Source organism: Perognathus longimembris, chromosome 27, assembly GCF_023159225.1.
Source record: "Perognathus longimembris pacificus isolate PPM17 chromosome 27, ASM2315922v1, whole genome shotgun sequence".
NCBI lineage: Eukaryota > Metazoa > Chordata > Mammalia > Rodentia > Heteromyidae > Perognathus > Perognathus longimembris.
In genome coordinates, this window is record NC_063187.1 from 8,480,702 (window position 1) to 8,503,840 (window position 23,139).

Sequence of the window (23,139 nt, forward strand, 5' to 3'; positions counted from 1 at the left end):
TTAAATTATTTTTTTATAATAGATTTATATTATATTTTAATTTTTTTCATATTTTTTTTTTTTTATTTTTATTATTTTTTATTTAATTTTTATTTTATTTTTATTTTTTAAATTAATTTATTAATTAATTTTATTTTTAATTTTTTTTTATTTTAATTTTAATTATTTTTTATATTAATTTTTATTTTAATTTACAAGTTTGACGGCTTAGAGAGGTGGCTCCACTAGCCAGTGAGCAAACGTGTCACATACTGGGTTCAGGCTTCCCATCATGGACCTTAAAAAGAAAAAAGGACCAACTTTGGCCTATGGAAATGAGCATGTATATACTTGCTCAAATGCAACATTTTATATCCCCACCAGTAGTGCCCAGGGATTTGTTTGGGAGGGGGGCAGGGCTTCTCACAAGACACCCTATGGGGGGCAGAAGGGGCAGAGCTCCCATGGCAGACAACACAGAGTGAATGAGCCAGCATCATTCTCCCCGAGGGAAGGGTCCTTGACAGATCTAGAAATGGCAGCTAGGAAAGTGAGTGGGCCAAGGCCCGCCCCATGGCCTCTGGGAGGCCCTGGGTTCCATTCCCACCATTGCACCAAGAGGCCAGGAGGCAGACTGGTTTCTGACCCGCCCTGCTGCAGCAGTGTTTCCATTGTATCGATTGTCTCTTGTTTGTCTATCCCTTTGAGTGGTGGAGTCTTGGCCAAATCACTGCCCAGCTAAACTGAACTTTTGTTTGGAGCCCTACTTCAACTAAGCGAGGTGGCTGCCTGCCAGTTGAGATTTCACGTGGCTGTGTGGCCTCTTTGGGGTTTGATTCAAACCAAACTTGTTTGAAGGCCGAGTGAGTGGGGGAGTAGAGGTGAGGCTGGGACACTGGGGAGGAGAAGGACTTGTCCCTCCCACCTCATGAGAGGGCCACCTCAGGAACCAGCAGGGCGGGACTGTTGACAAGACCCAAGGACAAACCAACCCTCCTCACAGTTCAGCAGTAATCTAGAGGGTTCCAGAAAAGCGAAACGTTCCCTCCTGAAGACAGGTAAGTGTTGTCCCTTCTGGGTCAAGATGGGTCAAGTTGATAGGAAATGACTCCGAGCAAACAAGTGGACAATGGCTTCCCACCTCACAGGCTGCACAGTTGAGTGGGCAGGAGGAAGTCCCATGCCTACCGAGGGCATCCTGGGTAGAATCCAGGCCAGAAAGCAGCATACTTCCTGGGCAATGAGTCAAGTAGTGGCTTGTGCTGGGAGGGCCTCGATCATATTAAGGCTCAGTGCGAGCTAAAGGTACCTAGCAAGGGCACAGTCCTGGGATGCCTACAAGGTCCTTGAGGCTTCACAGACAACATGTTGTGTCCGCCTCCTCCACAGTGGGGATTCAGGAGGAATGCTGGAACTTGTACTCGGCAGGGTCCCAGAAGGCAGCTCTCAAAGACAGGGCTTGAGCAAGGTGTATTCCCGAGAAACGACATCCTCTTAGATGCCACAGAGAGGCCCAGGAACTATTGGTGATTTACCAAAGGTTGGTGGGAAGGGAATGTCCTGTGCAAAAGGGGAGGCAGTACCTACAGGGAGGCACCAGGAGCGCAGAGCATGTGTGGGCCCCACAGAGCAGGGAGTGGTGGGTAGTGCCTCTGTGGCAGTTTGCCTCTGCCCTGGGTGCCGACTTGGGGGTCCTAGGGCAGGATGAAGTTGCAAGAGGTGAGCTCCCAGCACTAGATGGCACTGCGATGATGGGGGAGGGCAAGGGACTGGGCTCCTCTGCCTCTGATGCAGAAACCAGTTATGCCCTTGTATTGTGAATTACTACAATAAGCAAATTACTTAAAAAAACCAAAGTCCCATTCTACTAAAGATCCCTACACACAAGAGCTAGTTCAAGCTGGACATGGGCTCAGTGATCGAACACTCACCTGGCATGTGCGAGGCCCCAAGAAAGGACTAGGAATCACCAATTGCCTGTGCTAAACACAATAATCACCCACTCCTCTATGCCAGCTAGCTGCTCTCTAGAAGCAAGGCAGTGTCTTGAGTGGGCTTTGCTGTTGGGAGTGGGAAGGTGGACGGAGTGGAATGCCAGTCTCTGCTCAGATCCGGGACCCTGAGAAACTGCGTGGGTTCCAGGGCACAACCCTTATTACCTGCCTCCATGTTCAAATGCTGAGGGAATAGGAGCAGGTTTGGGACACACTTCAAAATGACGCAGCCAAGAGGCCCAGCCTCAAGGGAGAGCTTCTCACAGCATCCTCCAGTGCTGGAGGAGTCTGTCCCAAGGTTCCCTTATCTGTGGCTCCATCTTGCAGGCAGTTTCCTTTCCTGGTTTGCCTCACTCTTTAGTCCTGGACAGTTCCCAAGTCGTCATCCTCTACCAAGTACCTTCTAGCTAACCTTCATTCTGCCTCCTCCACCCCCTGGCGCCCTCCCTCCCCCCCTGTAAGTTCACTATAGGCCTTTCACATGAACTTCTCTCAGTGGGTTCTTCCAGAATAACTGCCCTTCAGGCTCTGGTATCGGGAGTGGTAGGGTCACAGGCTGCCTGGCAGTCTAGCGGTCTGGCCTGACCTGTACTTGCTAGACTGCTCTACCACTTGATCCATGCCCCCAGCCTTGCTGTTTGCTTAACAAACTTCTGAGGCTGGCCTTGAAACCTCCACCCCCCAGACCCCAGCTTGAGTGGTTAGAATTAAAGGTTGCCATTACATTGTGTGTATGTGTGCGCACACGCGTGTGCATGTGTGCACTTAGGTTTTTCAACCAAGAATGGTACTACCATTTAAGATGCATCTCCACTTCTGCCCCCGCCCCTCTGCCCTGATCCAGGTTAGAGAGAATTGGATTCATCTGCTTAGGCTGGCTTCTAGACTTGGTCCTCAGCCACTGGACTGCAATCCCCGCTATTGAGGTTAGGTTTCACCTATCTGCCTGGGCTTGCCTCAAACTATAATCCTCTCCCATCTTTGTCCCCTAGGTAGCTAGGGTTACAAGCATGAGCCATTGGCCGGTGACACTGTCAGCTTAACAAGCGGTTCCAGCAAGCCCTGGACCCACTCTTCTCGCTGCCTTTGCCTTATTCATGTCCATGTGGCCCCCTCTCTTTTACTTATTGTTTGGTGGGACTTGAACTCGGGGCCTTGCACTCACTTGGCTTTTTCACTCAAGGATGGTGCTGTACCATTTGTGCTCCCATTTCTGGCTTTTTGCTGGTCACCTGGAGGTAAGTTTCACAGACTTTTCTGCTTGGGCTGACTAAACCACAATCCTCAGATCTCAGCCTCCCGAGTAGCTAGGATTACAGTCGTGAGCCATCAACACTCAGCCCTCTTATCTGACCCCCAAAGTCCAAAAGGTCTGTCTAGGAAGGGAGACTCCCAGAGCCAAGCTGGAGTGAAGGAAACACACCACTTCTCCCTCTGTGGACACAGCCAGGAGCCAGCGTGAGCAGCCAACAGCCTGTGCCAGAGAGGTGCCAGTAGCAGCTCCTTCAGAATGTCCAGCCAGGACCTGAGGTATGCTAGCCTGGGAAACTCCAGGCCTGGGGGGCGGGGGGCGATGGGTGCAGGGAAGAGCCCCCTCCTTCCCCTGCTCTAACTTGGTTGAATAGCCAGTGAAGTTGTTAGCATTTGAGTTCTTAACAAAGCTGAAGACCTACCTAATCAGGTTCCTTCGTGATGAAATCTCCTACCCTTTGGCCTGGAACATAAAGGACAATTTTACTAGGTGCCAAGGAGTCTGAGAAAGCTTTAGTTTCTATGTCCTGATCTCTCCCTCTCCTTCTCTCCTTCTCTCCTCTCTCCCTCCCTCCCTCCCTCCCTCTCACCCCCTCCTCTTTCTCCCTCTCCTCCCCAGTCCTGGAGCTTGAACTCAGGGTCTAGGCACTGTCCCTGATCCATTCTGTGCTCAAGGCTACACTCTACCACTTGAGCCAAAGTGCCACTTCTGGCTTTTTCTGAGTAGTTTGTTGGAGATAGTCTCATAGACCTCCTGCCTGGGCTGGCTTTGATCTGGGATCTTCAGATCTCAGCCTTTTGTGTAGCTGGGATGACTGGCGTGAGCCACCAACACCCAGCTTCTGTGTGCTGTTTCTAGCAATAGCTGTCACTCACCCCATGTACTAGCATAGGCAAGTTTTATAGTGGGGAAAATGAAGGTAACTTGCTCATCGAGACAGCACAGCTCTACCTTCTGTCTGAACTTAAGTTGGTTTGTTTGAAAACTTTTCTACACATGGCTCCAGGGGTGAGAGGTCAGGGACCAGGCTATTGGTGGCAGCCCTGGAGGAAAGGCTCTGAGGCCGAGCTAAACCCCTCCAGGCCTTCCCAGAGTGCCCTGTAGCAACCTGGCTTGACACCTGTGGAGTCGGGCCACAGTGAAGCTCTTGGCCTGGTGGGAGGGAAGCATCATGAGCTCTCGGGTCCCTATGACAGGCAGCACTGTGGGCCAAAGAAGGGTGTCTCTCAGCAGCTCCTAGCAGGCAAGGGGCAAGCAGCTGCTTTTCCCCCTACCCTGCCCCAGCTTTGTGTGGTTTGTGCCCAGCCTCCCCTGCCCCCCTCACTGCTTCTCTCCTCCCATGGCCCAGTATCGCTGCCAAACTCATCAATGGAGGTGTAGCAGGGCTTGTGGGAGTAACCTGTGTGTTCCCCATTGACTTGGCCAAGACCCGACTACAGAACAGCAGGGCAAAGATGTGTACAGAGGAATGTAGGTATTGTCGGGGAGAGACGTGAGGGGGGGCCGCCCAGGAGGGGACTGGGGATGTGGTCAACAAAATCAGCATGGAAGAAGCTGATTGGCAACTTTGTTTTCTGGTCTCTTTCTAGGATAGACTGCCTCATGAAGACAGCACGCATGGAGGGCTTCCTGGGCATGTACCGAGGTGGGCTGGGAGCCTCCTGGGGAGTCTGACCTTGGCCAGTGTGCATTGCGGGGGTAGAGAGGCCTTAACACTAAGCTAATAGGCCCATATTGCATATAGGCGTTCAGCCAAGGGGACAAGAGTTCTTGGATACTGGACATGTGTCCACAGGAAATGAGCTGGGAATGTGGCTTAGTGGTAGAGTGCTCGCCTAGCATGCATGAAGCCCTGAGTTCAGTTCCTTAGTACCACATAAACAGAAAAGGCTGAAAGTGGCACTGTGGCTCAAGTGGTAGGCTTGAGCAAAGAAAAAGCTCAGTGACAGTGACCATGCCCTGAGTTCAAACTCCAGGATTGGCAAAAAAAGAAGAAGTGTAGCTGGGGTCATTGCCTCAGTTGTAACCCCAACTATTAGATGGAAAATGGAGGTCTGAGACGAATCCACACAAAAGCTTTCAAGACTCCATTTCAACTATGCAGAAAGCATCATTTCAGGTGATCCTACTACAAAAAAAAAAAATACTAGGAGGCTGAGGTCTGAGAATGATGGTTCAAAGCCAGCCTGGGCAGGAAAGTCTGTGAGACATTTATCTCCCATAAACTACTAAAATGTGAAAATGTCAAGCAGAACTGTGGCTGAAAGTGCATCAGCACAAAAAGCTCAAGGACAATGTCTGGGATGCGAGTCCAAACCTGGGTCAGACCCCCCCCACAAAAGCAAAGTTTCAATGAAATTAGACTAAGGAGCTCTGCTTGACGGCCTACAATGGCCTTGTACTGTGCCTAAACCACAGCACTATATGCCCTTCCCTGAGACCTGCCTGGCCAATGCCAAATGAATTGTCACATTTTCATTCCTCACTACAGGGGCTGCAGTAAACCTTACCTTGGTCACTCCTGAGAAGGCCATCAAACTAGCAGCTAACGACTTCTTCCGGCAGTTGCTCATGGAAGACAGGTACAGCTTGGTGGGAGCAGGAGACAAAAATCCTTCACTGTGTTATTTGGGCGGGGGGCGGGGGAAGGATTACAAATGTGCCTCAGTTTACCTGTCTGAGTATGGACACACATACTTGGCCGATCGCCAGCATCCGTTCTGATAGACAGAGGTCTGGGGTGATGTGGGAGACAGAGATGGCATATTCACGAGCATACAGGGCCAGGATCATGCCTCTCATCCTAGCTATGCAGGAGGCTGAGATCCGAAGATCAAAGTTCAAAGACAGCTGAAGCAGACAAATCTGAGACCTAAAAAGCAGGAACTTGTTGGGCGCTGGTGGCTAATGCCTATAATTCTAGCTATTCAGGATATTGAGATCTGGGGAATCACGGTTCCAAGCCAGCCTGCGTAGGAAAGTCTGTGAAACTCTCATCCCCAACTGACCATCAGAAAATCGAAAGTGGCACTGTGGCTCAAAATGGTAGAGCACTAGTCTTGAACAAAAAAGCTCAGGGACAGTGCCCAGGCCCTATGTTCAAGCTCCGTAATTGAAAAAGCGGGAAGTGGAAGCATAACTAAACTGGCCTTGAGCAAGAAAGCTAAGCGCATGAGGTCCTGAGTTCAGTCCCCAGTACCAGCACAAAAACAGTACCGAACATCTGAGTATACACACATACCACGGAGTAGCTGGTGACTTTTTAAAACAGTTCCCGAGCCTTTCTTGGTTCTCTGTCCTCCCACTGCCCTAGTGACAGTATTTGGGAGGTCAGGAGTCAGACAGCAGCTACCTTGGTTTCACTTGCTTTGTAGATGCTGCTGTTTACAACCTTTTCAATGTAGTCTCAGGAGAGTGAGCACAAGGACTGGGTTTTTTACTCACTGGGTGGGCAGTACCTGATGGTGACAGGCCAGGGCATGGGGACAGGTTTAGCACAGGACTGACTGACCCCTGGTGCCACAGGACTCAGCGGGACCTGAAGATGGAGATGCTGGCTGGATGTGGGGCTGGAATGTGCCAGGTGGTGGTTACGTGTCCCATGGAAATGCTCAAGATTCAGCTGCAGGATGCTGGGCGCTTGGGTGAGGCACATTCCGATGTTATCAGCCTGCAGAGGCTGGGGTCAACAGATTCCGTCCACCTCCCTCCTTCCTTGGCCAGCTTCTGTGTTCTGTTTAGTCTGTTGTCCAAGTCAACAGAAGCCTTTATCCGGTAGCTAAACCCTTCCAGTACTCTCATGGAAACTCAGAAAGGACACCCAGTACTTCCATCCTGCCCTTTTCATATTTGGGCTGGGATCCTTAAAACTTTTAAGGAATGGAACTGGGCAAGGGGCTCAGTGAAGTATACCCAGCACGCATGAGGGCCTGGCTATAGCCCCAGCTTCAAGGTGGAGGTCATAGTGGGGCTGTCAGTGACCTGCCTCCTAAACTCTTTAGCTAATCCATATTTTATGCTACAGCAGCTAGCTTTTAACAAATGGAAAGGCATAAAAAGGAAGAAAAACATTCCTGTTTTTTGTGCCTTTTCCCAAATCCTGACTCCCAAAGGCACAGTGCAGATAGAAAAGCAAGGGTTGGCTTCCTTTACAGTTGAAGGAAGAAGCCATTCTCCAGCCCCTCATGCCTAGCTCCCCTGCCTAAACCACAGTATGCCCAGTACAGCACCTGGCAAAGGACTGGACAGTCAGTTCAGCTGTGCTAGAATTCAGTCAGGCTCTAGATTGGACTAGATAAGCCTGAAGCAAGGGGAACTCCAGGAAGAATAAGAGGTCAGGCTCTGGAAACTCCCTTCATCAAGCTAGCCTTTCAACCTGGCCAGGAAGTCCTAGCATTTCTCCTGGGGCTACTGCCTAAGCCAGCATAGCACCCTGAATTCAAACCTCCGAATCCCCACCCCTATCCTCACCGAAAACAAACTCTAATGTGTGTGTTTGAGATATGCTTAAGCTTACCTCAAACTCAAGGTGTTTCCTGAAGGCTAGTGTTACAGGGATGTGCCATCATGCCCAGAAAATAGGCTCTGCATACTCATCTAAAATAGGTTGACATCTAAAGAATCAAGCTCTGTAGAATGAAGAAGAGTATAAAGGAAATGTTCAGCCTAATCTTAGTGTCAGAAGGTCCCCTGGAAGACCAGAGATGTTAATTTCTTTGTCCTGAAGTGATAGTTAGAAATGGGCAAAAGATAGTCTTAAGGTACTTAGGGACTTGGGGGGCACTGGCGATGCTCTTATATAGCAAGAACATGAACTGGGCTATTTACATGTTAGATAATACCAGCCTAGAAAGCTTCCCTGGAACCACAAGCTCTAAAACTGGGACCATCTTCACCCTGCTGGCTCGATTCCAGGGCTACACCCTTCAGGGAGGGTACAGTAACCTGCCAGCCTTGGTGGAGATGGAATTTGTCCTGTCCTTCCCTCCCAGTGGCCCATCACCAGGGCTCTGCCGCAGCACCCCCCTGCCACAGTGCTGACTTGCCTTCCACTTGCAAGCGCCCATCTGCCACCCTCATCGCCCAGGAGCTGCTTCGCACAGAGGGCCTGTCTGGTCTCTACAAGGGCCTGGGGGCCACTCTCCTCAGGTGAGCTCTCTTCCTGACGTGGGACACAACAGTTCTGTTTCCTGGGGCTGGCCAGGGTTGCATAGGAGGGCGCTGGTAGAACCAGGTCACTGGGTGCGCTGTATTCCAGAGGCATCTGGCCCTACAAAGGACTGCCATCCCAGCTGGGAGCAAGCAAGGAGCTGTGCTGCTCAGCCCTTCCCCTGCCCATGCCTCCCTCCCCTTTGGAGACACCAGTGCCCACCAGCCCGTGGAGAACCACACAGGGAAGGCACCTGTGCCTCCACAACCATGGGAGTCGGTGCTCCGCTCCTCATATGGCCTGCTGCCACTCAGCTCTTCTCCTTCTCCTGTAGGGATATCCCCTTTTCCATCCTCTACTTCCCCCTGTTCGCCAACCTCAACAACCTCGGGGTCAGCGAGCTCACAGGAAAGGCGTCCTTTGCTCACTCTTTCCTATCAGGCTGTGCTGCAGGGTCCGTGGCAGCTGCCGCAGTCACCCCACTGGATGGTACGTGTGCAGGAGATAGGGTGAGGGGTGGGCTTCCAGCAGGGCTGGCCTGCTTTGTGGATCAGGCACCGGTCTCACTGCCCACATGACATGCAACCTGAGGCTCCTGGCGGCAGTCCAGCACAGGTCCTCCCAGGAGGGCGGCCCAAGGGGATCTCACTGCTCCTGCCACTGGAGATCCCCTCCCTTTGATTGCCTTAGCTCCCCCCTGGGAAGTGGGGTGCCTTGGCTGCAAATGATTGCTGCTGACCTTTTAGAACTGGAGGCAGAGGTGGGAGGTGAGTCCTCACTGGGGCTGCAGCTGGTCCACTCCCACGAGCCCAGAGTGGGCCCTCTGCAGCCCAAGTGCCCAAGGGTGCCATTTCTAGCTCCGTGATTAAGTGGCAGGAAGATGAATGAGATGACTCAGGCCTTATTTACTCTAAGGGGACCAGGCCACTTCCTACCCAGGGAGAGTGACAAACGCAAGATGTTCATTACTTGTCTCAACTTCTCAATCTAGTTCTGAAAACTCGAATCCAAACCCTCAAGAAAGGGGTAGGTGAGGATACCTACAGCGGGGTCATGGACTGTGCCAGGTAAGACGGAACCTGAGGCCACTTTGAAAGCTACTCCAGCCTCACCTCAGAGGAAATCATGTCCAGGGAGCTTTCTTCTCCCTTTACTCGCTGCAGCATCTTTCCCCCACAAGAGTGGAGCCACTGTGGCCTCCGATAAGTAGCCAAACCACACACAGAACAGGCGAGGCCTGGCTATCTCCTACCACTGCTACACAAAATGACACCTATTGCCCCAGCTGGCATGCTATTGCACCTGTAGTCTCCAGCCTACACAGCAAGCTCCAAGCTGGCCTGGCTGTCTACCAAGAAAAAGGAGAGTCATGTTCCTGCCTCCTAGCTCACAAGGGTCTCCTTTCTCCCCAGGAAACTCTGGACTCAGGAGGGACCCTCCGCCTTCATGAAGGGAGCAGGCTGCAGGGCCCTGGTCATAGCGCCTCTGTTTGGCATCGCCCAGGGGGTCTACTTTGTCGGGATTGGAGAGCACGTCTTAAAGTACTTTGAGTAGAGCTAGTGCCCGGCCTGCCCTGCCCTGTAGTATTTACTACCTCAGTCACAGAAGCAGCAGCCGAGTGAACAGCCCTTTCTTCATGATTTCTGAATTTCCTTTGGGGTAAGGCTGCTACATATGCTCCTAACCACCCGTTTCTAACCAGAATTATCCTTGTTTTGGTTGTAAAGACAAAAGGGCTATTTTTACAGTTAACATTCCCAGTTCACACTCAAGTTCAGGATACTGAACTTGAAGTTGGTGTGAGGGTTAAATGTTGTCTAGCTTGAATTCAAAAACTTACTGTGAGCGCTAGCACTGATGTGGAGCAAAGGGGGGGACGGAAGCGAGAACCTTGCTGGCCCAGGAGCCTCCTTGTGTGTGCCGCATGGAGGGCAGAGTCCACCCAGATCAACAGTCACGTCAGAGCGGCTCTCCTGACCAGGTTCTCCTCCTGCAGCGCGGCCCCCGACCCTTCCTGTGGATGTTCCTATCTGTTTGAAATAGAAAACTTAATGGTGAAGGCCTCACTGGTAATTGAGGGGCGCGGCTCCACTTTCTCACTGTCTCCATCACTTCCTAGGGGCAAACTCAAGGGGCTGACAGCACTGAAGTTGTGCATCCTCTAGGGACAGAGGGCAGGGTGTGTGCAGGCTCACAGTGCTGGCAATAACTTGGGGGATGGATGGCCAGGTAAAATTAAAGGTCAATAGTGGCTTCAAGGGCCAGCAGCTAGGAATGATCACATTAGGTTTTTCTAGCTTTTTCTTTAAAGTTAGGGTCTGTGATCCCAGGTTGGCCCCAAGTTCTGGTTCAAGTGACCTACCTGCCTCAGTTTCCCAAGGATGCCGAGAGCAGAACTTTACTCTCAAACTACAAACAAGTGTTTTATATTGAGAAATGACAAGTAAATACACATAAAGGTTTTGTTTTAATAAATACAGAATATGGATGGCCTAGGTTTTAAGTCACATTTACAGATGAGAACAAGTAAGCTACTACTACTGCTGGGAGATGCACACTCTGCATGCACATTACACCAGAGAGCGGGGAGGGTGGGGTGGGTGGAATAGGACATGCAGGACATCCCTACAGAGACCCAGGAGCAGCAGGAGCAGCAGGACAGCAGAGTACTTGGGACGTCCACAGGGTACCATCTGATTCCACCTTTATGCTGCAGAAGCCACGGAGAGCTGTGGTACACTGGAGGAACCAGGAGGGGGGGCCGCGCTCAGCCTCCCTGCACCATTACTTTAGGCCAGGGTGCTAGCTAGAAGGGGATCCTTCGGTGCATCCATCAGCAAAGAGGAAGCTACTGAGGAAATTGCTTCTTCAAAAGTGGAGCCATGAGTGGCCTGTACCTCCCAGAGGCTTAGTCCAAAAACTTCCTGTTGGCATTCGCACCAAACAAGGCTCCCCGCACTTCTGGCATCATCTGAAAAACAATTTTATAAACAATCATGGTCAGTGGGGGAACTGACACACCTGCTTCCACGTCACAAGGCCAGGTGCTCTTGCTTCTTGGAGAAACAATTCCCCACAAACTCAAGGCTAAGGTGAAGAGCCTGCACATGGCACTGTGACACCTGCTCTACTGCTAGCCAACGGTCACCTAGATTCTTTCAACACTTAAAATACAAGTTTGTGTTGGGCGTTGGTGGCTGACACCTGTCATCTTGGCTACTCGGGATGCTGAGATCTGAGGATTGAGGTTCTAAGCCAGCTTGGGTGGAACTCTTACCTTTGAGCTGTGGTTCAAGTGGCAGAGTCCCAGCCTTAGGGGAAAAAAAAACACTTGGACTTGCCCCAGGACCAGTACACACACTGATGAATACAGAAAACATACCCCACCTAGTGGCTACCATACTGGGCCGCCAGGCTCTGAATTATCACAAGGGGACACTGAGTTTGTGCCTTGGCATAAGCAGTTAACAGCTCCTCTAAGTAGAGTAGCTCAGGAGCCTAGCAGTGGACTGCACTCCCAAAGGATGCTCAGCATGTTCCTTCTGTAAGGAACCTGGGAACATATGAAAAGGCAGCCATCTTTAGGATAATGCCTTTAAGCAAGTTTTTACTGTGGTTCCCATCATTTCTGGGGGAGAAAGAAGTTCAGCAAATAATTCTGTACCAAAGATGTATGTACCAAGGTCCTGATTCAACCCCCAATCCACGACCATCTATGCTGATCCTCATTATTTGGAAAAAGGAGTAAGTCTCAAAAGCCAGTGAAAGAGCTTGTGTTCTCTGTACTGCTTTGATCCACCACTAGCAGGTGTGAACAAGGCCCCAGCTCACCTGCTGGGCTATGAGATCCAGCCGACTTTCCAGGGTGTTGGACACCTTTATCTTGCGGTCCCCACTGTAGATCTCAACTCCACCAGCTCTGCAAAGAACATGAGAATAGCACTCTTTAGGTTGACAACTCACTTTTTATTCCCTCCACAGTGGAGCTGTGGTCAAGTGGCAGAGCCAACCTTGAATGGAAAAAGAAGCCAAAAAGCCATCCCCAAAGGCAGAGCAGGTGCTAACAGTGAGAAACTCCTTACATTTCCTCAGGCAGGTAGGCCTCCTGATCAATCTGGACATCAACATCTTTTTTGGTGGCAATTTTATACATCGGAATCGCTTTTTGCACTGCAGCCTGAAAAAAACAGTGAAAGATATTAACATATGGTACAGCAAGCAGACCAAGTACACAAACGAGTAGCTTTCTACTTGGGTGAGGAAAATCCATCCCACCACTGAGGCCGAGGGAGCCAGTGGGAAGCTTATTCTCACTTGGTGGGGAGTCTGAAACACTGGTGTTTCTGCCATACCCATGGACTTGGCAGCTGCCTGAACAGGCAAGCGTTCTAAAACACAAGTCACCAGCTGCCTAAACAGGCAAGCGTTCTAAAACACAAGCCACATCCCTAGTCTGTTGGACTTTATTTTTCCTTCAGGGTCTGTTTTGCCTAGCAATGACTGCATACATCTTTAATCCCAGCACTCAGGCTATGCTTGTCAGACTATCTCTAACCAAAGAAATTACAGGCTTCACTAAAATGAACACCTACAGTGTGTGAGACGCCTCTGATTCCCAGAAAGGCTGAGTAGTTTGTTGCCTTTCTGTTTTTATGCATGAGCAATGTGTAATAGTTTAGAAAGAATTACTAATTGTATGAAGAGGTTTCACTGGTATTTCCAGACACATACATGGTGTTTAGGGTTTTTTTTTTTTTTGCCAGTCCTGGGCCTTGGACTCAGGGCCTGAGCACTGTCCCTGGCTTCTTCCCGCTCAAGGCTAGCACTCTGCCACTTGAGCCACAGCGCCACTTCTGGCCGTTTTCTGTATATGTGGTGCTGGGGAATCGAACCTAGGGCCTCGTGTATCCGAGGCAGGCACTCTTGCCACTAGGCTATATCCCCAGCCCCGTAGGGTTTTTTTTTTTAATCTTAAGTGCATACCTTCACCAGAGGGAAGTCTTGCTTCTTACAGCGTACAAACATCCGGGGCTCCAAGAGCTGGTACAGGCCCTGGAAGAATCAAGTTGATTCGATAAGTGGAAGACACAAGGCTAAATAAAGCAACAACAAAATGTGCTCACTCCTATCCTTTCACCTATTAGGAAAACTCTGTCATTCAGCTCTGCAAACACAGGGTAGACAGAATGAACAGACCATAGGCAAGGCTAAGGCTAAAGGCTGGAGTCCAGGAGTAAACGACTGTGCTAGCTAAGGCAACTATTCACAGGTAAAGTCAACTTGGGGAAATTGGAACGTGGGTGTTGCAAGCAGATCTAGCCCTTAGGTTATAAGGTCGTGTTAGGGTGGTAGTAAGCCTGGAAGACCCAGCCAACCAGACCTATCCCAATCCTAGCCAAGCACACGCTGCAGATGAGGGAGAGGCCAACAGAGCTCAGCACCGGCACGAGGAGGCACACCTGGAGGACCAGCCCGTCCAGCAGCACTTGGTATCTGTTTGTATCTTTCACCACCTTGCTGAGTCTCTGTTTTGCCTCATTCAGCAGATCCTAAAAAAGTGGAAAAGAAGAGCATCACTTACACACTGCTCATGACCATTACCTCACATCCTGTCGGTAGACTTTCATTCAACACACCCCAAGACAGCCTGGGCCACATAACCATATCCAACAAGTTATCAACTCCTTAGTATTAACTAATGATTGTCTCTGATGGCAGGTGAATAACATTTTACAGAATCATAACCATTTTCTGGGCCTAGTTACTCACAGTGATAAGGTCGTCTCTTGCTCTGAGGACCTTCAGCCTTGCTTGATTCATCAAATTGGACATCTGACTGCAAAAGGTATGGAAAGTTTGTCAGAACAGCATAAAATACAAGAACTGTAGAGAAAAAAACAAAAACACAAGAGCTTCCTACGTGTCATGAAGAGCTGCTTTCTAAGGGTCAAGGAGATCTCCAGTCAGTTCCCCTTGGTGGTTCCTTGAACTCAGGGCCTAGGCGCTGCCCCTGAACTTTCTTATACTCAAGGATAGCACTCTACCACTTGCACCACAGCGGCACTTCTGGCTCTCTTTGTATGTGGTATTGAGGCATCAAACCCAGGGCTTCATGCATGCTTGGCAAGCACTGTACCACTAAGCCACCTTGCCAGTCCCAACTTTTCAAAGGGAAAGTTTTGGGAGTCAAGATTGGGTCCAGGCTTTCACAGCAATTTAATCTTTCCATAGTTCCTCACAAGGGCAACAGAGAAGCTAAACAGTTTGCCCCAGAGGAGATTAAGCAGTGGGTGGCCCAGTTTAGACCAGACACTTTTTTTTTTTGGCCAGTCCTGGGGCTTGGACTCAGGGCCTGAACACTGTCCCTGGCTTCTTTTTGCTCAAGGCTAGCACTCTGCCACTTGAGCCACAGCGCCACTTCTGGCCGTTTTCTGTATATGTGGTGCTGGGGAATTGAACCCAGAGCCTCAAGTGGCAAGCACTCTTGTCACTAGGCCATATCCCCAGCCCCTAGACCAGACTCTAAAGCTGAACTTTTCCTTTAGGGGGGCAGTCGATGCCAGGGATGGGGTTCTGTGCATGCTAACAAGTGCTCTGCTACTGGGTTATACCCAGGTCCTATGCTTCATCTGGCCTTTGAAGTCCTCATTAGCTTAGCGAAGATTACATTTTCTTTTGCTGCTCAATCTGCTTTTCCTTCTTTTCATAGTATTCCATAATCTTCAGTCTTTGGGTCTGCACAAGACGACCTTTCTCAATGTTGAACTCTTCTTCAGCCTACAGTACAAAATTAACATTAGTCTTCTACAAGAGACTTTAGTAGTTTTAGTTTAAAGCACCTGCTGAGGATTCTTGTTTATGGGCACTTACCTGATTTCTAAACCAGAACATTTACTGTGATGCCAACTCTTCAAAGATTGCCTCATTTAGACTAGCAACTGGGCTGGGAATGTGGCTTAGTGGTAGAGTGCTGGCCTAGCATGCATGAGGCCCTGGGTTTGATTCCTCAGTACCACATAAACAACAACAAAGAAAAGACTAGTGACTATTACTATAAACCACAAATCAGGAAACTCAGGATGTGACCAAGGACCATAGAGGCAGCTCTAAGTTTACTGGGGTTTGACCACAGAGCTTCAAGCTCACTAGGCAGGCACTCTACCACCTAAGCCATTCTGCCAGCCCCCTTCTGCAATGCTTTCTTCTGAGACAGGGTCATCCCACTTTATGCCCTGGCTGGCCTGGACTGTAATCCTCATCCTCCTACTCATGCTGCCCTACTCATGGCTAGGATGACAAAGTACACTAAATTATGGTAAACTGCTGTTCTTAACTCATTTTGATGTTCCCTGGGTCGTTCATTCTTTCATTTTTGAGACAGTTTTGCTAAGTAGCCTAGGCTGGCCTTCTGCCACAGTCTTCTGAGTGCCAAGATTACAGGTATGCACTCACATGCAACACTTCTTTTTTCTTACTAGTGAACTAAGAGAAACACACACACACACACACACACACACACACACACACACACACACACACAATCTGAGTTACTACCTGTGAAGTCTGTTCCCATAAACTCAGTCTGAGAAGAATACTACCTTATAAGATGGAATTAAATGCTAACAATCTTTTAATACTTTATGACTTATTTCTATTATTATTACCATGGAAATAAATGCAGCTGTTAATGTTTTATTAAGCTTTAGCAAAGCTCAATGCTACAAAACTTTTGGTGACGTAAAGCCAGAAAATGAATCTTACCTTTGCATCAATTTCTTCTGCTTTCTCATTGGCTTCTTGTTCAATAAAAGCCATCATGTGCTTAATCTGTGAGGAAAAAGAGCGTCTTATCTTTGAATTCTTATTTGGAACTATATCCATCTTTCTATTTTTTATTTATTTACTGTTTTTTTTTTTGTTTTTTTTTTTTTGGCCATCAGTTGGGGCTTTAACACAGGGCTTGGGCCCTGTCCTTAAGCTTTTTCTAGTAACTGGGATGACAGTTGTGAGCCACTGGTGTCTGGTTCTGTCTGGGATTTTTAAAGTGGTTTAAGTAGGGCAGGGAGTATTGCTCAGTGGTACTGAGCTTGCCTAGCATTTGAGAAGCCCAGAATTATTTACCTAGCACAAGGAGAAAGAAAAAAAAAAAAGCTAACTCTAAATAGAGTAATCAAAACCGGTGTTTCTAAATGCTACAAGACCACAAGACTGATGAACAGGCCTCTAAAAGTGAACTCTGATCCAAACCTGTAGAGACTGGAACGTCAGCTACCAGATTGAACTGGATCAGCACAAGGCACTCTCATTAAGCCAGGTCCGGGTCAGAGAGGCCTATTTACAGTCAACCAAGAGTTCCAAGAGATCAACTCCTTGAGGACATGGAACTCTGCCCCCAAAGCAAAAAAAAACCAGACCTTCAAAATACACTTTTCTTCTTTCTGCTAACCAGTAATTATTTTGGAGTCGGATTCCTTCAACTTTTTTTAGGGGGTTGCAATACTGGGGATTAAGTCCAGGAGCTTAAGCTTGCCTAGCAAGTGCTCTACTACTTGAGCTATGTGCCCTTTGGTTCTTTCTTCTTATTTATTTTTGTGGGGATTGAAGTCAGCTTCCTTCAAACCGCAGTCCTCCCTGCACCTCATAGCAGAGATTACAGATGTACCCCACCACCACACACCATACCCAGCAGACAAAATGGCAAATACTGGTCCAGGGTTGAAGCTCGGTGGTAGTAGAGAGCTTGCTTGACATGTGTGAAACCCTAGGTTTGATGGCTAGCGTCATAAAAAGATTATAACAATATAAGAAAAAGCCCAATGAATCAGAAAAGTATTAAGCAGGTATTATGTGCTTACCACTGGGTCTATACTGCTGAAACTATTCAGGCTCTCACTTGTAATCCTTACCCCAGCCCCAACAGAAAAGCCCAGCAGACTCTAACTAGCAAAATGCTGGACTAAAGGTGTGGTTCAAAGGCTAAAACACCAGCCCAGCAAGATCCAGGCTTTGAGGTCAAATCCTAGTACTGCCAAAAAGTATTGTAGGGCCGAGATGTAGCTCAATGGCAAAGCACTTGCCTATAATATAAGTGCAGCGGGTTCAATCCACAGTACCAAAATAGAAAAGAAAAAAAAAAGTCATAGTACCACTTCTTTTTTCTTTCTTCTAGTTGGGCTTGAACTCTGGGCCTGGACACTGTCTCTGAGATTTTTCAGTCAAAGCTAAAGCTCTATCACTTTGAGCCACAGCACCACTTCCATTTTTTCTGGTGGTCTCATATACTTTGCTACCTGGGCTGGCTTCAAACTACAATCCTCATAGCTCCTCCTGAGTAGCCAGAATTAAAGGCATGAGCCAGTGGTACCTGGCTTGTAGTACCAGTACCATTTCTTTTGTGTTTTTTTTTTTTTTTGCCAGTCCTGGGCCTTAGGACTCAGGCCTGTCTCCAGCTTCTTGCTCAAGGCTAGCACTTTGCCATTTGAGCCACAGCGCCATTTCTGGCCGTTTTCTATATATGTGGTGCTGGGGTATCGAACCCAGGGCTTCATATATACAAGGCAAGCACTCTAGCCACTAGGCCATATTCCCAGCCCCTAGTACCATTTCTTAACCTTCTGTGTGTGTGTATATGTTGATCCTGGAGCTTGAAATCAGGGTCTGGAAGCTGTCCTTGAACTTTTTTACTCAAGGCTGGTGTTCTACCACTTAAGCCACAGCTCCACTTCTTGCTTTGTGGTGGTTAATTGGAAATGAGAATCTTACAGACCTTCCTGCTCAGATTTTAGCTTAGCCCAAGAAGAGGAGAAAGACCTCACTGCTCAGTATACATTCACTTGAGAATAGAATGAAAGGACTTATTTTATGCAGATGTTAACATGGAAAGAAAAGACACCTTACTCATCTTTGATTCATAAACCAGTGAGTGTCCTTTAGTCAGGGAATTTCCCCAATACTTGGTTAAAAAAAAGGACTTAGTTCCCGAAACTATGCATATGTTCAACTGCAGTCTTTAACTTTCTGGAAAAAGTACAGGCAGTCCAGTTACAAAATGCAAGGGCCCTGGCTTCAGGATGTGGATTGGCAGAAACAAATGGAAACCACTTTTTCTCTTCTTGTAAACCCATGTACAGCACTACATCCCCTCCCAGGTGTATGCCTTACACTACCCCTTATTTTATCTAAGGGCTGGGCACCACTAGGTCCCTAGCTACTCTGCATGCTGAGATCTGAGAATCATGGTTTGAAGCCAGACTGGATAGGAAAGTCTGTGACAGACTCTCATCTTCAATTAACCAGCGAAAAGCCAGAAGTGGAGGTGTGGCTCAAGTGACAGAGCACCCAGGAGAGGGAGAGGAAGGTGGAGGGCCCTACTTCATAGTCCAGGCTGGCCTCAACCTCATGATTCTCCTGACTCAGCTTCTCCTGTAGTCCTAGTTAGGACTACAGGTGTGAGCCACCCCACCCAGCACATTATATTCCCAGTGCCTACACATTTGAAGGCGCAGTACATTAAGTTAAAAAAACAAAACACCAAAACCACAAAAGGAATCCTAGTTTTCCATGTCTGCTTATATACACACTTTATTTTTTAGGCATAGTAATCTCGACTGGATTTTCTTTCCCTGCCCCACCAACATCCTACGGATCAACAGCTTTCATTGGGATTCCTTATGCATCTTCATACATATTGTAAGGTGTTTAGAAATCACTCACCCTCTACCTTCCTCCCACACCTCTCTTCTCAGTCTCAGTCATGTGTGTGATTAAGTTGTGAAACAAGATCACACTTTTTTCACCCACCGTGGCGTAGCTGCCTTGTGACACTACTTTTGGGTGCTACGGAAGCGCCTTGCAGTTGATGAACAGGAATGCATGGCTGGGTTTCTGAGACGAAGACAGCCCTGAGTCACGAAGCGGGTAACCCTCAAAGCACAGCCCGCTGGGGCTCCCCGAGGGCCCGCCCTCTGGAGGCCCGGCTCGGGGGCGGCCCCGGGTCCCCTCCGTGGAGACGGAGCTCCGGGGCCGGGAGCCGGGGTGCGGGGCCGCCCCGAGGCCTGCGCGAGCTCGGGGCCTGGGATCTGAAGGCCGGAGCCGGGAGCCGGGGTGCGGGGCCGCCCCGAGGCCCGGGCCCGACGGCGGCCACCGCCCGCAGGACACGCAGCCCCTGGCACTCACCTGCTTCTGCACGTCCGCATCGCTGAGGGCCATGGCGGAAGAGACGCGAGGACGGCGGGCGAACGACCGAACTCAGGACCGAAGGTAGGAGAGGACAGGAGAGGAAAACCCAGCGCAGCTTCCGGCTCCTTTTCTTTTATAACCCGGACTTCCGGTTCCTGGCAGGTGATCGGGAAGCCGAGTCCTCCCGACCAATGAAAGGAGAACTGGGCCCGGGAAGTCCCGCCCTCCCCGCTTCCTATTGGGCGCATGCGCTCGAGGCCTCGCTAGGGCTGGCGCGTGACTTTCCTCGGGCCTGCGGGGCCTCTGGGGAGGGAGAATGAATGAAGGCTTTTTGTATCCGAAGTTGGTCAAAGCATCGCTTTTTTTTTTTCTTTTTTGCCAGAGCCTGGGGCTTGAACTCAGGGCCTGAGCGCTGTCCCCGGCTTCTTTTGCTCAAGCCCAGCGCTCTACCCCTTGAGCCACTGCAGCACTTCTGGCTTTTTTCTGTCTATGGGGTGCTGAGGAATCGAACCCGGGGCTTTACGCATGCTAGGCGAGCCCTCGACCAGGAGGCCGCATTCCCAGCCCACATCGCATTTTTAAAGTTTGTTTCATATATAACCCAGAATTTAAAAAAAAAATTCACTTAGCTTTAATTGAAACCAGTCGACCGACCTTAGGTTTGGACCTGGGCCCAAGAGGTTTTGGGTTTTTTGTTCTGTGTGATACTGGAGTTGAACTCAGGGCCTTCCCCTGGCACCGGAGCCACAAGTCCCTGGCCCCCAAGAGTTGCAATTACAGTAAGTCAACTAAGTTGTAATTAACTGACCAATAAGTTTTAAGTTTCTGGTTAATTTTTGCTTAGTTTTGAAGTGTTCCGTGTCTTATCTCTCTGGATATGCTTGATCATATTATTGGTTGTTTTTCAGAACTTGCTAGGAGCAAGTTTACAAACATCTTTGTTTTGTTCCAATGATTATGATTACATTTGTCTAAGACGTCTCCCCTCCCTTGCTGGGGAGCTAACCCAGGTGCTTGAACTTTCTAGGCATATGTTCTAGTTTTCATCGTGATATTATCAATAGATGATCAGGTCTGTTTTACTTTTAGTTCTTTGCTGGTAGTATGAGGCTTGCAGTCAAGACTGTGGGTTTACTGTTTGCTTACCTCTGGCACTCTGCCACCTGAGCCATGTCTCTTGCCCATTGTTTTGTGCTGGCTTACTGGAGATTAAGGACCTACAGGCTTTTCTGCCTGGGCTAGCTTCAAACCACAGTCCTAAGGAGGTTAAGATTGGAGGATTGTGGTTTGAAAATACCACAGGCAAGTGTTTTGTTTTGTTTTGGTTTTTTTTTTGGCCAGTCCTGGGCCTTGGACTCAGGGCCTGAGCACTGTCCCTGGCTTCCTTTTGCTCAAGGCTAGCACTTTGCCACTTGAGCCACAGCATCATTTCTGGCCGTTTCCTGTATATGTGGTGCTGGGAAATCGAACCCAGGGCCTCATGTATACGAGGCAAGCTCTCTTGCCACTAGGCCATATCCCCAGCCCCACAGGCAAGTTTTGTCCTGCCAAATGCTTTCCAACTGTAGTGTACAGTGTTTCCTGTGGTGTAGTGATGCCTGCGAATGATGGGTTCTTGTTCTTGGTCAGTACAGAAGTGAAACCAGGAAACCATTTGGCACAATTGTAAAGACTTCATTTGGCAAAGAGAAAGTAACAGACACATAGCGCACAGCAGGACTTGGAGACCATTTGTAAGCTGAGTGATTAGGGACTGGTTCTTTTTGTATTGTCCCTTCCCGTCTCTGAGTTAGCCACAGGATGGTGTCTTGCAAGAGGGCTGGTCTGAGTTATGGCAAGACCCAAGACAGACCTCTCCTGGATAGTGGCCACCAGTTGGGGGGAGGGAGGGATACCAAGATGGCTTGAATCAGTTGGCTGAGGGTGGTGTTTTCCTTCAGTAGGATAAGATTGGCATACATAATTAAGAAGACTGGTAATGTTGGATCAGGAGAGGATTTTTCCACAGGGCATTAAAGTAATAGGACAATAGAAGCTGGTGTGGCTCAAGTGGTAGAGGCCAGGGCAGTGCAAGGCCGGAGTGGAGGCACCAGTACAAAAACTAAAATCCTCAGGACAACAGAAATCATGCATTACCTTAATTTGATCAGTATTAATATCAGATGAGCTAAAGCTAGGTGGCAGGTGACACTTTACATTCTTCAGGAGTAGCTTCATTCTCACTACTCCAGAAGATGTTTCCAGGATTGTGCCTCCTCCTAACACCCTAGGCCAGGACAAGGTGGCCATAACATCTCAGTTGCAATCCTATTTATCTTGACAATGCTGTGCAAATGACTGTGTTTGGGGTCCCAGGACAGCAGTCTAAGGCCGGAAGTTAAACTGTTTATGACATAGAAAAATAATTTAGTAAATCAAGTATTTGACTCACAACTGAACATGTTAGATGTAAGGTCTTTTTTTTTTTTTTTTTTTTTTGCCAGTCCTGGGGCTTGAAGTCAGGGCCTGAGCACTGTCCCTGGCTTCTTTTTGCTCAAGGCTAGCACTCTGCCACGTGAGCAACAGCGCCACTTCTGGACTTTTCTATATATGTGGTGCTGAGGAATCAAACCTAGGGCTTCATGTATATGAGGCAAGCACTCTTGCTACTAGGTCATATTCCCAGCCCCTGTAAGGTCTGTTTCTTCATATATTTACTCAGAGAAGCTTCTCTGTGAGGCCCTCAGCCTGGCATTTAAGGTAGGTAATCTGACCCTGCACTGATTGAACTTAAAACCTTTTACTAGTTTTTATTATTTATACAAGATTTCATTGTTACCTCTCCACCCGTGTTGACACTGTATTCCACTCAATCTCACCTCCCTATCACACTCCCTGCCCCTTCCTTCCCTAAAAACTTAGTTCCCTTGTAAAAATTAGGAGTGAAATGCAGGAACGGTGAGCAAATGCAGTCATTACACTAAATGCACATGACATCCTGAACTATGAACTGTAGGGTAAGGGGGGGGGGATGGTAACAGGAGAGAAGGATGGAATGAGTGGCATTAATCAACAAGTAATGTACTCATAAACATGAGTTATAGAATTGCTACTTTTTTGTACAACTTAATACGATTTTTAAAAAATTCAAGCTCGGGGCTGGGGATATGGCCTAGTGGCAAGAGTGCTTGCTCGTGTACATGAGGCCCTGGGTTCGATTCCCCAGCACCACATAGACAGAAAACGGCCAGAGGTGGCGCTGTGGCTCAAGTGGCAGAGTGCTAGCCTTGAGCGGGAAGAAGCCAGGGACAGTGCTCAGGCCCTGAGTCCAAGCCCCAGGACTGGCAAAAAAAAAAAAAAAAAAAAAAAAAAATTCAAGCTCTACAGAGAGTTCTTTATGCTTACTCTGCATTCATCTTACTGTCACTGCTTTTATTCCTGCACCATTCCTTCTTATTCATTTGAAAGTACGGGGTTAACTGTCTTTCTCTACTGCAGGGGTACAGAGCTTTTTTTCTGATAAGGGCCATTTGGATATTTGTACCCTCATTCGAGGGCCATACAGATGTATCGATTCAGGCCTGCCCCCCTCCCCCCTCCCCCCCTTT

At 48.7% G+C, this 23,139-nt stretch overlaps 2 protein-coding genes across 2 annotated transcripts; one reads left to right on the forward strand and one right to left on the reverse strand.

Annotated features, from left to right (window-relative positions):
• Positions 1 to 413: 413 nt before the first annotated feature.
• Slc25a18 (solute carrier family 25 member 18) lies at positions 414 to 10,513 on the forward strand. The gene is given in 11 exon segments (XM_048335033.1): positions 414 to 1,037; positions 3,416 to 3,503; positions 4,574 to 4,665; positions 4,668 to 4,695; positions 4,815 to 4,870; positions 5,717 to 5,807; positions 6,751 to 6,869; positions 8,217 to 8,373; positions 8,709 to 8,863; positions 9,366 to 9,441; positions 9,787 to 10,513. Coding segments are annotated over 10 exon segments (936 nt in total). The 5' UTR covers positions 414 to 1,037; positions 3,416 to 3,483; the 3' UTR covers positions 9,929 to 10,513.
• Positions 10,514 to 10,822: 309 nt separating this feature from the next.
• On the reverse strand, positions 10,823 to 19,711 carry Atp6v1e1 (ATPase H+ transporting V1 subunit E1). Its single transcript, XM_048335037.1, has 9 exons — positions 19,550 to 19,711; positions 16,136 to 16,201; positions 15,042 to 15,151; positions 14,144 to 14,210; positions 13,834 to 13,923; positions 13,358 to 13,426; positions 12,457 to 12,551; positions 12,206 to 12,293; positions 10,823 to 11,345 (listed from the first exon to the last, which is right to left on the reverse strand). The coding sequence occupies exons 1-9, from the start codon at positions 19,580 to 19,582 to the stop codon at positions 11,283 to 11,285; spliced, it is 681 nt and encodes a 226-aa protein (XP_048190994.1). The 5' UTR covers positions 19,583 to 19,711; the 3' UTR covers positions 10,823 to 11,282.
• Between the last annotated feature and the right edge of the window lie 3,428 nt (positions 19,712 to 23,139).

Bases quoted from the DNA above. Each gene is read 5' to 3' on its own strand.
- Atp6v1e1 (XM_048335037.1), bottom strand. From the start codon at position 19,582: ATGGCCCTCAGCGATGCGGACGTGCAGAAGCAG. The intron at 15,152-16,135 runs GTAAGATTCATT...TTTGTACTGTAG, and splicing joins CAGAAGAAATTGATGCAAAG to GCTGAAGAAGAGTTCAACAT. The intron at 12,552-13,357 runs GTATGCACTTAA...TGTTTTTTTCAG, and splicing joins AAGACTTCCCTCTGGTGAAG to GCTGCAGTGCAAAAAGCGAT.